This window comes from Megalobrama amblycephala, linkage group LG15 (genome assembly GCF_018812025.1).
Source record: "Megalobrama amblycephala isolate DHTTF-2021 linkage group LG15, ASM1881202v1, whole genome shotgun sequence".
NCBI classification, from domain to species: domain Eukaryota; kingdom Metazoa; phylum Chordata; class Actinopteri; order Cypriniformes; family Xenocyprididae; genus Megalobrama; species Megalobrama amblycephala.
In genome coordinates this window covers 16,637,793-16,654,625 of record NC_063058.1, presented here as the reverse complement: position 1 = coordinate 16,654,625, position 16,833 = coordinate 16,637,793, and the positions used below count along the sequence as shown (strand labels likewise).

At 37.0% G+C, this 16,833-nt stretch overlaps 1 protein-coding gene across 12 annotated transcripts in view; it reads left to right on the top strand.

Moving 5' to 3' along the window:
• nav2b (neuron navigator 2b) overlaps positions 1–16,833 on the top strand; it is a 117,765-nt gene that overhangs the window by 36,483 nt on the left and 64,449 nt on the right. For all 12 annotated transcript variants that reach the window (XM_048157944.1, XM_048157947.1, XM_048157951.1 and 9 more), the window contains 4 exons: positions 1,026–1,983; positions 2,079–2,188; positions 8,433–8,544; positions 10,203–10,553. In XM_048157944.1, the coding sequence (XP_048013901.1) occupies positions 1,026–1,983; positions 2,079–2,188; positions 8,433–8,544; positions 10,203–10,553 (1,531 nt within the window). The remainder of the gene's footprint in view (positions 1–1,025; positions 1,984–2,078; positions 2,189–8,432; positions 8,545–10,202; positions 10,554–16,833) is intronic.

Genomic DNA, 16,833 nt, shown 5'->3' with positions numbered 1-16,833 from the left:
TGTGGCAAAGCCAGTGCAAGAAGAAGCAGAGAAAGAAAAGTCAATGATGACAGAACTTTATATACAGTGACTTCAAACAGCTAGGTAGACATGCGAGGAAGATGACTGTTAAGAATTTTGCTCAGATTGCCTGTAAGGTAAGCACCGCTAAACACAGCTAAAGTTTTCATCGCAACAGGCTAGTAAATAAATACTGCATACAAGGGCAACCACCAGTTTAGCAGCACAGTGAAATGAAAATAGGGAAATAGGGAAATAATGAAAGAGAGTGACTGATCAGAACGGGTACAATGAAACGTTTCATGTTTACTTAGACTTATTTGCATGAGTTTGGTTTCATTACATATTGAATTTTCATGCAAGTCAGGCTAATTTTATATGCTATTTATATATAATGTATTGTATGTAATAATAAAAGTAATTTGTCCATTTTTATTTATTTTTTACATTAGTTATATGACAGAAAGCACATTTAAAATGTGCCTTTGAAATGGTTTGTTTATATTTAACCAAATTATCATTTTCTTCACTTGTATCTCAAATATCATGAAATGCTCTACAGTCAGTCTCCTTTGCTAACCATCATAGAGAAAAGACCCTGGATCTCAAAAATAAATATTAATACATTACTTCACATACTTCAGATGTTTCTTTTCATAGTTCATGTTTCCTTTTCTCAGCACTTCATCCAGTACTCTCTCATATTTTCAAACTCCCATGGGCGTCACACTTGCTAATGTCTGTGTGCAACAGCTTAACTGCACTTGCTAGCGTTTGAAAGATTTGACCCACTTTCTCTGTGCCAGAGTGACTATTTGTCCTCCCTACTTGGCAAATTGCCTGTTACATTAGTTGAATGTAAAAAAAGTGACTCTAAGCAATGCATAAATATATATTATTTTTTTTATTTTTTTTTATTCATTCATAGTCTTAGACTTTAGGAATTTTCGGCATCTTTTTGCACAGTACAGAAGCGGTTGTCATGAAGAGCTTATAAAATGTTATATTTCTTCTTGAATTTACAGAGAAAACAACCCCATCACCTATAATGGTTGATCATGGACCAATCAGCTCTTCCATTCCTCCACCCAGCTGCTCCAGCACCACAAATACCATCTCTAAACCCTGGAGAAGCAAGTCACTCAGCGCTAAACACACTGCTACATCCTCCATGGTCACGGTTAAACAACCAGCTCCAGATTCTCTTGAGGTTCCCCCTAAGGTGATTGCCCAGAAGTCCATGCTGGAAAAGCTCAAGCTCTTTAACAGCAAAACGGGTTCCAGAGCCACCAAGGTTGTCAGTACAGACGATGTAGATGCTGTTGAACCAGAAGAAGGCCAGATTTGCCCCATCCACTCTGGAAACCAGCGGCCTGTCACCCCCAGCAGTTCTGGTAGCTCAAGTCCCAAGCTAGCGCTAAAAGGCATTGCTCAGTTGACGCTCGGAAGGGCTTTGGCGCCGAAAATAACCTCGGCAAAAGCATCTGAAAAAGTTAAAGAGAAGTCAAAGCCTAAAGAGAAAGAAAAGCTCAAACAGCTTCCTGTTAGAGAACCCGAACACCTTAAAGGAGACACCAAAACTGATGGACTTGTTGTATTAGAGTCTAAGAAGGCTGTTCCCAAAGGAAACAAAGTAAAGAAAGACAATGCCAAATCAGCCATGACTGGAATTCCCAAACCAAGCCAAGGAGGAAAGGGTTCAGCTACAAATAAGTCTGTAGCGTCGCCCACTTGTGGTGCGGAGGGAGAACGGTTACGAAGCGGAAAAATAGGAGGTCTGTCTGTGCATAAAGGGCAGAAAGACAACAGAAACTACAGCTCTACATCTAGCTTAGCATTTTCAGATGGAAAAAGTTGCCAAGATCTCACTCTTGGTGCGCAGACCCACTCAACAACCAGCAATACGGTCAGTGTGCAACTTCCACAGCTCCAGCAACAATACAACCATCCCAACATGGCCACTGTCGCCCCATTCATGTACAGGTAACACCTTTTGTGCTACTGTAATGCGTTATCCTACATACTCCAATAAGACTCTGTTTGGCTCTGAATTAGCATGTTGTCTTGTCCCTATGTAGATCTCACACTGAAATTGATAAGTCTGGGCTAGTGACAGAAGTGAAGGAAAGGAGAGAACGAACAGGCCTATGCAGCAAATCCATCCATACTTCTCTTGAGAACCTGACAGGTAAACATTATGAGCGTAATGATCCACAACACTGAGAGTACAGAAAAAATAAACTTGAGCATTGTTGGGGAAGCTACTTTGAAACTGCAATTGAAATAACTAGAAAACATGCAAAATTCAAAAACATGACTAACAACTATGTTTAAGCAAATAATTTTGCTACAAAAATTACTTCAAATGCCTCGCAGAGACTGCTACTCGGGGCTCAAGTGAATTGTTTAATCATTTTAGTGATTCATACTGAGTCATTGTAGTGATTCACAGTAGGGCTGTACGATAAATCACAATTAACATGAAATCGAGCTTAAAACGATTTGGCTGAGTTCAATTATGAAATTGCAACTTGCAGCTTGTCAATAAGTGTTTGAGTCACTTATAACGTGCATTTGAAAAAGCAACACGCTTCAAACATCTTTCCAAACATGAGAAGCATTTATGAATCAAAAGACAACATTTAATAACATGTTTTTACTCCAAACTCACTTCATAACATCAGTTGAGTGTTTTAACTTCTTCTGAGAGATGATGCGGCTTCTTACACAGAATAAGGCAAACAACATATAATTTCATAGTATTCTATACAGTGATAAAAGCTATGTTGATTAGCATTGCATTATAAATATATTTTGTTATCATGAAAATACCCAAGAAGGCTTGAAGAATTCAGATAAACCATATATTGTCATAGTCGTGTGTTTATTAGTCATGTTTAAAGGTGCCCTAGAACTTTTTTTAAAAAGATGTAATATAAGTCTAAGGTGTGCCCTGAATGTGTCTGTGAAGTTTCAGCTCAAAAAACCCCATAGAATTTTTTTAATTCATTTTTTAACTGCCTATTTTGGGGCATAATTAGAAATGAGCCGATTCAGGGTGTGTGGCCCTTTAAATCTCGTGCTCCACGCCCCAAGAGCTCGTGCTTGCCTTAAACAACATAAAAAAAGTTCAAACAGCTAATATAACTCTCAAAATGGATCTTTACAAAGTGTTCGTCATGCAGCATGTCTAATCGCGTAAGTACAGTGTTTATTTTGATGTTTACATTGATTCTGAATGAGTTTGAGGCTATGCTCCGTGGCTAACGGCTAATGCTACACTGTTGGAGAGATTTATAAAGAATGAAGTTGTGTTTATGAATTATACAGACTGCAAGTGTTTAAAAATGAAAATAGCGACGGCTCTTGTCTCCATGAATACAGTAAGAAACGATGGTAACTTCAACCACATTTAACAGTACATTAGCAACATGCTAACGAAACATTTAGAAAGACAATTTACAAATATCACTAAAAATATCATGTTATCATGAATCATGTCAGTTATTATTGCTCCATCTGCCATTTTTTGCTATTGTCCTTGCTTGCTTACCTAGTCTGTTGATTCAGCTGTGCACATCCAGACGTTCTGCCCTTGTCTAATGCCTTTCATAATGTTGGGAACATGGGCTGGCATATGCAAATATTGGGGTCATACATATTAATGATTAATGTTACGTAACAGTCAGTGTTATGTTGAGATTCGCCTGTTCTTCGGAGGTCTTTTAAACAAATGAGATTTATATAAGAAGGAGGAAACAATGGAGTTTGAGACTCACTGTATGTCATTTCCATGTACTGAACTCTTGTTATTTAACTATGCCGAGGTAAATTCAATTTTTGAATCTAGGGCACCTTTAATCAATCAAAGTGTTTCAATCTTCTGTTTATTCAACTACAGCAATTGTATGACACCCATAGGGATTTCCTGTAATGACGTGCATTATATCGTACTTCTGCAGGGCATATTTGGAGTTTCTGTGCAAGAGCGCCCCCTGGCTTTCAGCATTTATTACTGATCACAGAGCTGCGCATAAAACAATTGCGACCTTTGCCAAACTGTGTGCGGTTTAATTTCGATTAATCATGCATCTCTAATCCACAGTGAATAATTTCACTGATTCATAGTGAATCATTTTAGTGAGTTGCACCATTATGCATTTAGCAGAATTATAGCAAAACATTTTAGTTACTCGTAGCAAATCTTTTTTGGTGATTCATAGCACTTCATAGCAAATCATTTTAGAGTTTCATAGTGAATATTTTTTGCAAATCATTTAACAGTTCTCTGAAATGAATCAGACATCGCAATTTAGACTAGCATGTTTGTTTATTCAGCTTGCTCAGGAAACCATGTGAGGTAAAAACAATTCTGTTGTTTTACCATGTTGCAATGCTGTATGTTGGAAATATTGCTTGTTACTGGGAAAAACTGTTTCAAAACAGTCTAATATCACTCTACTAAACATTTTAGTAGTGTTGCCACTTTGGGTTAGTTACTCCCCAACTCTAATGCCTAGTTAGGACAAGGTCATCTACTGTGTCTTTGTATAAAACAACACTGATTATTTATGAATAAGTGAGCAGTGTTTTCCGAACTTTGAGGCCAATGTCAGGCCAGTCTGAGGGTGAACAAGAAAACAAAACAGCACTCATCTGCATGTAAAAGGCAATGAATGTCAAGGAGTTGCCAAGGCCTACCAGCATGTGTGTGTCTGAGTGTATTAGAGTGTGTGTGTGTGTGTGTGTGTGTGTGTGTGTGTGTGTGTGTGTGTGTGTGTGTGTGTGTGTGTGTGTGTGTGTGTCCTTTCTCAGTCTGTCAGAATTTTGTGTAGAGAGAAAAACTCTTCTCCACAGGGGAAGTTCCCTGGGCTGGTGTAGACATGAGAGCTGTATTCTAATTTCCCCTCTCTTTTCCATGGAGGAAAGGAAAAGGCAGGACCGCCGTCACAAGAGCTTCTTTCACGAATCAGTCGGCACATTCTCTGGGAAAACAACTCTGAATGTGTCAGACAGACCATTTATCCATCTTAATAGGTGCGTAGGAGAGTCAGGGACACGTTGCCACCAGAAAAAGCGCAGAACATTAGTAGCTCTGTGAAGTCTTCTTCTGCAACTGAGACAAAGACCTATACCACTGGAAGAAGACCTAAATTAATCTTCTTCTCAATGGACCAAGCAGAATGTCATTGTCAGTTGGCATCTCCTCTCCGAACTGGAGGAACAAGAGATGGTTCAAATGAGGACACCTTAGACGACTGCTCCAGTCTCAGGAGAAAGGACAGGTTCTGGGGTGTTGACAGTTCTGGAGGACCTTCAGCATCATCTAAATTGTTGGCTGAACACACTCAACCAAGTGTTTTGAATGAAGGGGAGCTCAACACATTTAGCTGTGTATATCAGCTGCATTTGAGCCAACACTCATGTGTGTGGGATGGGATTGCTCGTGTTAATGAGGAGATCCTTCTAACCATGTTGGATATGTTTGAGAAGCATGAAAGTGAGTAGATGTGTGTTGGATGACTATATCTGTTTTAAAAAGCTACCTAGGAGGTATTTAAAGGTGTGATGATTGTGATTTCACTTTTTTAACTTTAGTTAGTGTGTAATGTTGCTGTTAGAGCATAAACAACATCTGCAAAGTTAAATTAACACTCAAATTTCAATGCAAAGGGGGATAATTTCTTTGAAAGAATTCTCTATTTAAGGACTATAACAAATGGCTGGTAGGGACTATGACAAGCTTCTTCCCGGGTTAATGACATCACTATCCCTAAAGTTTACATAAACCCTGCCCCCGAGAACATGCAACAAAGGGGGTGAGGCCATATTGAACTGCTTTAGAGAAGAGGAAGAGTTGTTGTAGTAGAGTGTTGTTACCATGCCATCATTTTACACCCGACTGATTCACAAACGAGGGTCGCTTCATCACTGGATTTGAAAGATTAACATGATAGCACATGCTAGTCGATGAGTTGAATCAACTCCACAGCAACTACATAAATTTATCCACTAACCATTCAGAAAAGTCCAGTTTCATTCTAAAAGTTGTAATTTCTTCCTGAATCTCTCCATTAGTGTCCAACTCCAGTTTGAACAATGTAAGGTTGAACACCGCTACTGACAATCTTTATTTTGGCTGCGTGGGATTTTCCAGCTTTGTTGTTGTTGACTATCCGAAACTTGAGATGTTAAAGCTCCGCCCTCTTCTGGAAAGGGGGGCGGGAGCAGCAGCTCATTTGCATTTAAAGGGACACACAAAATCAGCGTGTTTTTGCTCACACCCAAATAGGGGCAAATTTGACAAGCTATAATAAATGACCTGTGGGGTATTTTGAGCTGAAACTTCATAGACACATTTTGGGGACACCAGAGACTTTAACACACCTATCCATATTGATGGCTGCTTTTTTTGAGTCACATTTTATTGATAAAGAGCATGTGTACTAACTGTTAAGTCACATCTCTGGAAAGTTTTTTTTTTCTTACCAAAAACATAATTTTTCTTCAGTCATTTTTTTTCTTAGAAGTCTGCCATTGTTGGCCTGAAAGAGAAAACTTTGCTAATAGGCGTTGTAGTGCCTCTTTTGGCAAGTATCATCATCATGTGCGTTAACTGCACAGCTCCAGAATATCTTATAAAATGTTTTTTATTGTTTTAGTTTTAGTTAAAGGTGCCCTAGAATTAAAAATTGAATTTACCTTGGCATAGTTAAATAACAAGAGTTCAGTACATGGAAATGACATACAGTGAGTCTCAAACACCATTGTTTCCTCCTTTTTATATAAATCTCATTTGTTTAAAAGACCTCCGAAGAACAGGTGAATCTCAACATAACACCGAATGTTACGTAACAGTCGGGATCATTAATATGTACGCCCCCAATATTTGCATATGCTAGCTCATGTTCAAGGCATTAGACAAGGGCAGCCAGTATTAACGTCTGGATGTGCACAGGTGAATCATCAGACTAGGTAAGCAAGCAAGAACAATAGCGAAAAATGGCAGATGGAGCAATAATAACTGACATGATCCATGATATCATGATATTTTTAGTGATATTTGTAAATTGTCTTTCTAAATGTTTCGTTAGCATGTTGCTAATGTACTGTTAAATGTGGTTAAAGTTACCATCGTTTCTTACTGTATTCACGGAGACAAGACTGTCGTTATTTTCATTTTTAAACACTTGCAGTCTGTATAATTCATAAACAACTTCATTCTTTATAAATCTCTCCAACAGTGTGTAATGTTAGCTTTAGCCACGGAGCACTATCAAACTCATTCAGAATCAAATGTAAACATCCAAATAAATACCATACTTACGCGATTAGACATGCTACATGACGAACACTTTGTAAAGATCCATTTTGAGGGTTATATTAGCTGTGTGAACTTTGTTTATGCTGTTTAAGGCAAGCGCGAGCTCGATGGGCAGGGAGCACGAGAATTTAAAGGGCCACACACCCTGAATCAGCTCATATTTAATGATGCCCCCAAATAGGCAGTTAAAAAAATGAATAAAAAAAAAAATCTATGGGGTATTTTGAGCATTCAGGGGACACCTTAGACTTATATTACATCTTTTAAAAAGACGTTCTACGGCACCTTTAACGATAATGACTCTGCTTGGTGGAAATCTGGCATGACAGCAGTTGACTTAATATAGACTGAATATAAACGTTTACGCTAATGTCCACTAGCACCCCTTGCATTGAAAATGCAAAGCATAGCCTACTTGCTTTGCATTATGAACTTTCATCCCATCAAATATCTTTGCAAATAAACAAAACTAAATGCTGTTTTAAACTATTCTATATTTAAAGCAGTTTGAGAGAAAGCAAGTCTTTTCTTTTTTTTTACCCAAAAGGCAAGTAGAGAACAAAGATTTAGCATTAGCTTCAGTGAGCAGTTCTGAAAGAGGTTGTTTGTGGTTTATACAGCCTCTAGGAATGTACTTTACCACGGCACTCGTTTATTTACACGTTTTACATCATGTGTGACTGTTTGTGTGTGTGTGTGAGTCTGCTGTGTACCTTCTGAGCCCCTTGTGGACCCCTCATGATCAGTAAACAGCCGTTAATCTGAGCGGCCAAATCCCCTCACCTACGGCATACACTGCGTGTTTATTTTTAAGCAGCGGTTGGCTAACGTTGCATACGTTAACATTGGTGCAAGAAAACAAAAAGCTCTTTTATGGAATGCTGGGAGAATTAACTTCACAAGCAAAAGGGGCAGAGTTAGTTCTGTGATGCTAATACAGAGTTTGGAGTTGCCTCATTTACATTATGCCATGCTTCTTATGGTTTTAGCTGCATTTCTGAAGCATTTTAGGTGTGTGAATGTGTGTGTTCGGACATGTCTTAGAGTTATGGTAACAGCTGTTTGCAGACTGTGGTGATGGTGATGGTGATGAGTCTGGTTTCCTCAGGTGAGGACTCTGAAGCCAAGAGGCTACGTACTGTGAAAAACATTGCTGATCTGAGGCAAAATCTAGAAGAAACCATGTCCAGTTTGAGGGGGACGACGCACATCAGTCACAGGTAAAAACAGTGTGATTTGTTTTTTATTTTTTCTCATATATTTTGTGTATGTTTCTGACTGCTGGAAGTGGCCAAAGTTAGTTTTACTCATTTAAAATATTACTTCTCTTCAAGGAATGTTCTGGGTTCTGGGACAGCTTTTTAAAAATAAAAAAATAAAAAAAAAGCTAAGGGTTACAGTGAGGAACTTACAATTGAAGTGAATAGGACCAATCCATAATTCACAGAAGTTTTAACAGGAAAATTATTTTAAGTGCTTTTGTAGAATTATAAGATTCATATTTTTGCTTTTAAATGTTCAAAAATAGGCCCTATTCACTTCAGTTGTGTAGAAGTGTCTGTTCGTAACTTTTGTAACTTTCGTAATTTTTGTTTAAATTTATTTTGTTGTGGCAAACTAGCGATCAACCCAAAGAGTTCCCACTAGTGGTAGCTGCTTCTTACTGCACTTTCTCTGGTGTCAGTTCATGTTCAGACTCTAAATGACTTCAATTCAGAAGGGTTGAAGTACAACATGACATTAATAATGACTGGGCACAGAGATCACAGCACAGTTCAGAAAGCACCCCATTGTTCCCGGGTGTGTGAACCCTTTTATCTCTGGGGGTTTGCGAACTGTTAAACTCTAAATGGCTTTGAGGAAGACAGTTTGATTGGCATTAGGAGCTCATTTGGGGGGTGCTGGGTTTTTGTCTTTGCCGTGATCAGTTTGATACGCGTCTCGGCCTTCCAGAGTACAAAAGCTGGCCATGAAATCGGCTGGGGGCCACCTACTGCCTGCTAATACTGGATAAAAAGCTTGTTTTAATATCCCAATGAAACCCTGTCCTGACAGAATGCAGAATTTGCCAGAAACTCAATGGTGCGTTTTGCTTGCTGCTTGCACACTTTCTTTCAAACTTCTATATAGATGTATAGATGCCCAAAATTGAAAATCGTCAACATTTACTCAACTTCGTGTCATTCCAAACCCATATTGTTTACTTTTCTTTAGTGAAACATAAATGGAGTTGCAGAATTTGCAGTATGTCCATGCTAAAATATGGTGTCAGACATGTTGCTTGCAGTTTTGTTATTGTTAACTAAAACTAAAAGTATTAAAAATCATTTTTGTTAATTAAAATAAAATATTACATATAAAAAGTACACAAAAAGTATTCTTGTCACTTCATAAAATTAAGGTTGAACCAATGCAGTCACGTGGACTGTTTTAACGAAGTCTTTTGTACCTTTCTGGACTTTGAAAGTAGTTGTTAAATTGCTGTCTATGGAGGAGTCATATACCTCTCGGATTTCATCAAAAATATCTTAATTTGTGTTCCAAAGATGAACAAAGTTATGAGGGTGAGTAATTAATGACAGAATTTTCATTTTTGGGTGAACTAAACTTTAATTCAAAACTTTTTGTAAATTTGGAAATCAAAATTTTTTTTGAAAATGAACCTGTTGTTCTTTTCCATGGAATGAAAGTAAATGGGGACAAACTAAAGATCAAAAAATGATCTACATATCTTTTTAAAATTTGATATATAGCCATATTTTTACATGTCCAGCTATGTATTTTCTATATCAAATTGACAAATATCCCATGAGACTTTTAGTTGTTTGTTTATGTCATTAACTTCTCATGTTTTTTCTGTCTGACCATCATCTGCCAGCATGCTCGAGACGACCTTTGACAGCACAGTAACCACAGAGATCAATGGGAGGGCCTTGCTTACCCTCAGTTCCCGCCCTGCTTCTGCACTGCCATGGCGACTGGGCTCATCCAGTCCTCGCCTACAGGCTGGTGATGCCCCCTCTCCAGGAAACGCGTTCGTACACCACGGCAGTGGCTGTGGGCGGCACACACACATGCATCAGACCTGCACGCACAACGGAGTCGTCTGCGGCCTTGAACTCTCAGAGAAGGTGGAGGAGCTGGAGGGCGTCGCCATGGAAACGGCTGGGTACATGAGTGATGGAGACATCCTGGGCAAGAGCATGAGGGTTGATGGAGTCCCCAGTGGGTGAGTGTGGTTTGATGGTATGTTTGCAAAAGTTTTCAAATGAGTTTTCATATGTTTTGTGTGCATAACTATTGATAGATGACACACTAGCTTTAAAGATAGGGTAGGTGATTTTTTTTTTTATTTTTTTTTTTTTATAAACACTTTTTGTTATACTGGTTGAAACTTTCTTCACATTCTGATAGCAATTAATAATAGAAGTGGTCTAAATATGAAAAAATGTATATATTTCTAGGACGGGTAGGGCATCCAATCAGAAAATGTTTTGGTCCTGAGACATTTTCTTCTGTGGAAGAAAAAAGGTTCTGATTGGATGTCCTACCTGCCGGTCAACATATGTATTTGCATACGTCCGCACACCAGCCTCATTTTACAGTTCCTCCTGAACCAAAACATCAAGCTTGTGTTGCGTTCACGTCATGTCATAACCATAATTATGAGATGGCATCATGGCAACCCGTGAAGTTCTACCTGGAGCTCTTATCACGTCCTATGACTCTGATTTATGCGTTTCGATGGCAAAACTATCAAAACTACCAAAATGAATCTGCAGCAGTCAGGTGGTACAAGTAAGAGCTCTGTAAGTTGTTTATGTTCATTATTATTGTAATGTCATGTGCTTTGAGACATGAGGTAGATTAACGCCATCTTTTGCCTCGTGAGGCTTTGCAGAATCTGCTGTGTCCTTTCATGTGTTTTGAAGGAGGCGTGGTTTTGGAGACTCTATGAAGGGAGGGTGGGATTTTATGCTTTCAAAACTAGCTTGTTATTGCTAGCCACTCTGAAATAGCCTACCCTACCTTTTAATTGAAAGATATTCCACCATAATGAGATTAAAGTGTCCACGTGGCCAATTAAAAGTATTACAGTAAGTAATTAAGTATTAGAATTAAAGGTGCCCTAGATTCAAAATTTGAATTTACCTTGGCATAGTTGAATAACAAGAGTTCAGTACATGGAAAAGACATACATTGAGTTTCAAACTCCATTGCTTTCTCTTTCTTATGTAAATCTCATTTGTTTAAAAGACTTCCGGAAAACACGCGGATCTCAACATAACACCGACTGTTACGTAACAGTCGGGATCATTAATATGTACGCCCCCAATATTTGCATATGCCAGCTCATGTTCCCAACATCATGAAAGGCATTAGACAAGGGCAGCCAGTAACGTCTGGATCTGCACAGGTGAATCATCAGACTAGGTAAGCAAGCAAGAACAACAGCAAAAATGGCAGATGGATCAATAATAACTGACATGATCTATGATATCATGATATTTTTAGTGATATTTGTAAATTGTCTTTCTAAATGTTTCGTTAGCATGTTGCTAATGTACTGTTAAATGTGGTTAAAGTTACCATCGTTTCTTACTGAATTCACGGAGACAAGAGCCGTCGCTATTTTCATTTTTAAACACTTGCAGTCTGTATAATGCATAAACACAACTTCATTCTTTATAAATCTGTCCAACAGTGTAGCATTAGCCGTTAGCCACAGAGCACAGCCTCAAACTCATAGAGAATCAAATATAAACATCAAAATAAATACTTTACTCACATAATTCGAAGCATGCATGACGAACATCTTGTAAAAATCCATTTGAGGGTTATATTAGCTGTGTGAACTTTGTAAATGTGCTGTAATATAATCGAGAGCTTGTGTGGCAGGGAGCACGTGAATTAAAGGGGCGGCGCGCTGAAAAAATCAGTGCATAGTTAATGATGCCCCAAAATAGGCAGTTAAAAAAAATTATTTAAAAAAATCTATGGGGTATTTTTAGCTGAAACTTCACATACACATTCAGGGGACACCTTAGACTTATATTACATCAAAAAGCATTCTTGGGCACCTTTAAGTATTGGAATTAAGTATTAGAATTTTATATTGGTATTAGGGCTGCACGATTATTCGAAATCGAACCGAAATCGCGTTTTGGCGTAGTGCGATTATGACATTGCAAAGGCTGTGATTTTTTTTTTTTTTTTTTCTATTTTTAATTATATAAATATGTACACAGCGTGTTAGTGAAGAGCAGCTTTGTGATCAGTAGTAAATGATGTTCCAACTGCATTTGAAAAAGCAACACGCGTCATACATACAACATTTCCAAACATATGAAATGAGCATGAACCTCTTGTCCAACAAAAGACACTTAATAACATGTTTTTACTCCAAATTCACTTCATAATGTCAGTCAAGTGTTTTAAATAGCATTTTGATTAACATTGCATTATAAATATACTTTATTGTCATGGAAATACCCAAGATGGCTTGAAGAACACAGATTAACAATGTATTGTCATAGTCGTCTGTTTATTATATTCATGTTTAATCAATCAAAGCATTCCTATGATCTTTTTATTCAGTCAAAGCGATAATATGATGTCCATAGAGGATTTCCAAGAAGGACTTTTGGTACTTCTGCGAGACATATTTGGAGTATCTGCTCAAGAGCGCCCTCCGGCATCCAGTATGAAACAGATGTGTTTAGCCCCAAGTAAAGCTCACTCAATCTTATTTAGGGTAAAAATGGGAAAAATAATTCTTCTCTTTAAAGAACTTTGAGGGATTACAGGATTTTTTTTCACAGTGGGTGCATAAGAGGCTCATATTTCATATTAAAGGTGCTCTAAGTGATGTCACGTGTTTTTAGGCCAAAACATTTTTTGTCACATACAGTAAACATCTCCTCACTATCCGCTAGCTGTCTGTCCCCTGAACACACTGTAAAAAAAAACGCGGTCCCTGTAGTCGCCACAAGCTCCGAAAATGGCAATTAAAACAACAAACTGGTACAGCCTGGACCACGAATCATAATAAACATGCTCCAGCCAATAACCGACAAGATTTTAAATGCGCGTTCATGACTGTTTCAGGAAGCACGGAGGGGAGGGGGAGGAGGAGGAGGAGGGAGGGTCTAGCTAGCTTCTGTTTTGTTTGACAACACTTCGAACGTCATCAGGAAGTTACTCCACCCAGGATCACTTAGAGCACCTTTAAATACATGGACTCCATTTTTGGATTTTGCATACCTCCTGACAGAAATAAGGAAATTGTCACAAATTTTTTAAATATATTTTACTACTTTACTACTTAAGACTTTTCTAATTATTTATAGTTATATGCTGCTTGCATGTTAACAGGAAACAACCATTTTTTCATATAAGTTTTCTGTAAAATAAAAATATTATTATTTTATATCATTAAAATTATATAATTTATATAATAAAAATAATATTATTAATTATTATATTTTTTATATTTATAAAAAATACTCTTTTTATTTTAAATAATGAAAATTATTACATTAATATTTAGTTAAATATTTTTATTTAGAAATAATGATAATATTATTATATAGTAGTAGTCAAATTAATATATTAGCACAAAATTTTGAGCCAAATTGTGCAGCCCTACAAACAAGCAAAACAAACCTGTTGTTGTTTATTTTTTTTTCATTTGTTTTATAAATCACATTTGAAAAATTGCAAAAATTTGAAAAAAAAATTTTCTCCAAATCGTGCAGCCCTAATTGGTGTTAGTAAGTTAGTAAGTAATGTTTTTAATTAGCTATTGTTTTTATATTTTCTTATTTTCAGTTTTCTTTGTAATTTTAGTTTTATGTTTCTATTCAGCTTTTATATATATATATATATATATATATATATATATATATATATATATATATATATTACACACACACACACACACACAAAATTACTGTAAGACGTGATACAGGTATCATACAGGTAAGAATTTAAGAATGTCTGTGCTGCTCCCTCTGGGTGGCGCTCTTTAGTTAGTCCTTTTTTACTTTTATTTTGAGCAAGTTACTTCCAAAAAAAACCAAAAAATGAGAATCAATCAATTTTCAATCAATAAATCAACTTTTTTGAATAAGCAAAATTTTGATGATAGTTACAAAAATGTGCAATTGATCTTTTTAACAAGTTATAATGTCCATTTAGCACTTTATTTCAAGAGATGCAGTGTTAGTGCAAGTGCGGAGTGGCTCGACGCACCCACCACTGAATTCCTACTGTGTCCCATGAGCGGCTAACCACAACTTTTTAGCATGTAATCATGTAACGCCGATCCAACTTTCTTTATTCACTTCACTCTTTCATCGTGTCGTTGACTAGGAGCTCTGCCAGTTTTTGTCTGCATGCTCAAAGTCCCCGGTATACTGCTGTGGTTTGTGGCAACATGCAAATTACAGTATGTTTAAATGGCTTTGTTTTTTGGCTCTCGGTTTTGTTTTGGACCATGCAATCACATCCCAAACTCGCCCGCTTCTGTATGCAGCTTTAAGTAGCTACTGACATAAATTTGCATTAGAGTCCCACTGCTGTACGATAACATTTTAGAAGCCTCAATAGCTCTTTCATGTTAGCAGTTGTTTTGTTCATATGTCTGTTATCAGCTGTTAATTTCGCTGTCTGTCAGTCGGACATGAAAACGCAACATGTAGCCTGTGGTAAGAGGACAGGAGTCAAGGGTCATGGGAAATATTCATGGTTGAATCCTGAGAGAGGGTGAATATATGAATATTTGAGCCACAGAGAGAAAGAGAGTACTTGAATTTACCTCGCAGAGATGCATTTAGCTGGCTTTTCATGGAAAAATCTGCAACCTTTTGACCCCATGGAAGATATATGAGGTTACATCTAAATTTGGAAATGCGACTAAATGCACAAACACAGCAGATGCAGAAATGTCGTGCATAATCTTTCCCTAGTCTTGTTCAAACAGGAATCAGACAGACACCTTTTATTGGATTCTCATATTCCTTCTGCTCAGTGCTGAATTCCAGTAGAGTGATTCTGTCACCACAAGAAAATCTTTGTGAGACATTTGATCATAGTTGGAAAGCTTTTAAGCCCAATTACTGAGACCATATATGGATGGATTTTGAAACGCAGTCAACATTGGGTACTTACAGCAAATTCTGTTTCTAAAACCTGATGCATTGGTTTGGATTAGTGTCTTTTTACTAGCTTATCTTAGTACCATCTTAGTTACATGTTCGAATAATCGGATAAAGACAACATAAAAGGCATTTAAACAAGGTTTTGTGAGAGATTACGTAGGGAGAGTATTGATTTTATCCACTGAGATTTGATTTAATTGTGGATGCTTGTATATTTTTTATAAATGTAATTTAATTTTATAAACATTTACAGAATATTTTGTTAGAACTTGTAGGACAAGTACTGATTTTATCCATCGAGATTTGATTGTTTTATTTATTCTATATTTAATAACTTTTAACTGAGTAAAACTGAATATTTTTTAGAAAAACAAAGAATGGAAACTGATTTTATCCATTGGGATTTGATTAAAATATAGATGCTATTTTTTGTTGTTGTTGTTGTTGTTGTTTTTGTTTTGTTTTTCCTGTCCATTTTTATGGCTTATTCAGCCTTGGTTATATCAACAGACACTTTCGAGAGAAAGTTATTACATTTTGATGAAAGATGATAATAGTAACAAATGTTTTTGTTCTTTAAAATACGGGTTTTCAACCATAACACCAGGTTATTGTTTGATTATACATTGTCTATCTATCTGTCAGTCTGTCGAGACCGCTGTTGAATGACTTGCAGTGGGTTACTAGGTCAGGGCAAATGAATAACCTCCATGGGACAGAGTGTTTAACTAGTTGAAATAATCTTAACAAGCCTCTGTTTCTCAGTAACCAATGTTAAACAGAAGACATTGATCCCAAATGTGCCCAGTAATGCACCTGTCAAGGAGGTATATAATAGGAAATATTGTCCAGTCATAACATCGTCATAAACAGACACTATTTACAATCATAGATAATCTCTACAAAAAGTATAATGCTAGCACAGTTCAGTGATAGTATCAGATGGCGGTACTTTGATGTGTATACCATGGTATTGTTTATTTACCAAATTCATGTATCATGCCAAGAATTGCCGCAGGCTACAGAGTAGACATACATACTAAAATAAAATTACTTTTAATCAGCAGAATAAAATTACTTTTAATCAGTTTAATCAATGTTAAATGGTCTCACAAATCTACTAAAGCATAGTTTTGTGGCTAGATGCTTTGAAAATTTGGATTGATCAACCACAGGATTGTGAAATTCATATTTCCTGCCTTCTGATCTTTTTGATCACCTGATGATTCATTTATTGTTTAATTATCTCAACTGAAAAACATAAATCATTAGTTTGGCGTGTGCTGTTTTGAACTGTCCCACCTGCTCAGCAGGTTAGTCAGCAGGTTAGTCAGCCGCCCTGATGAT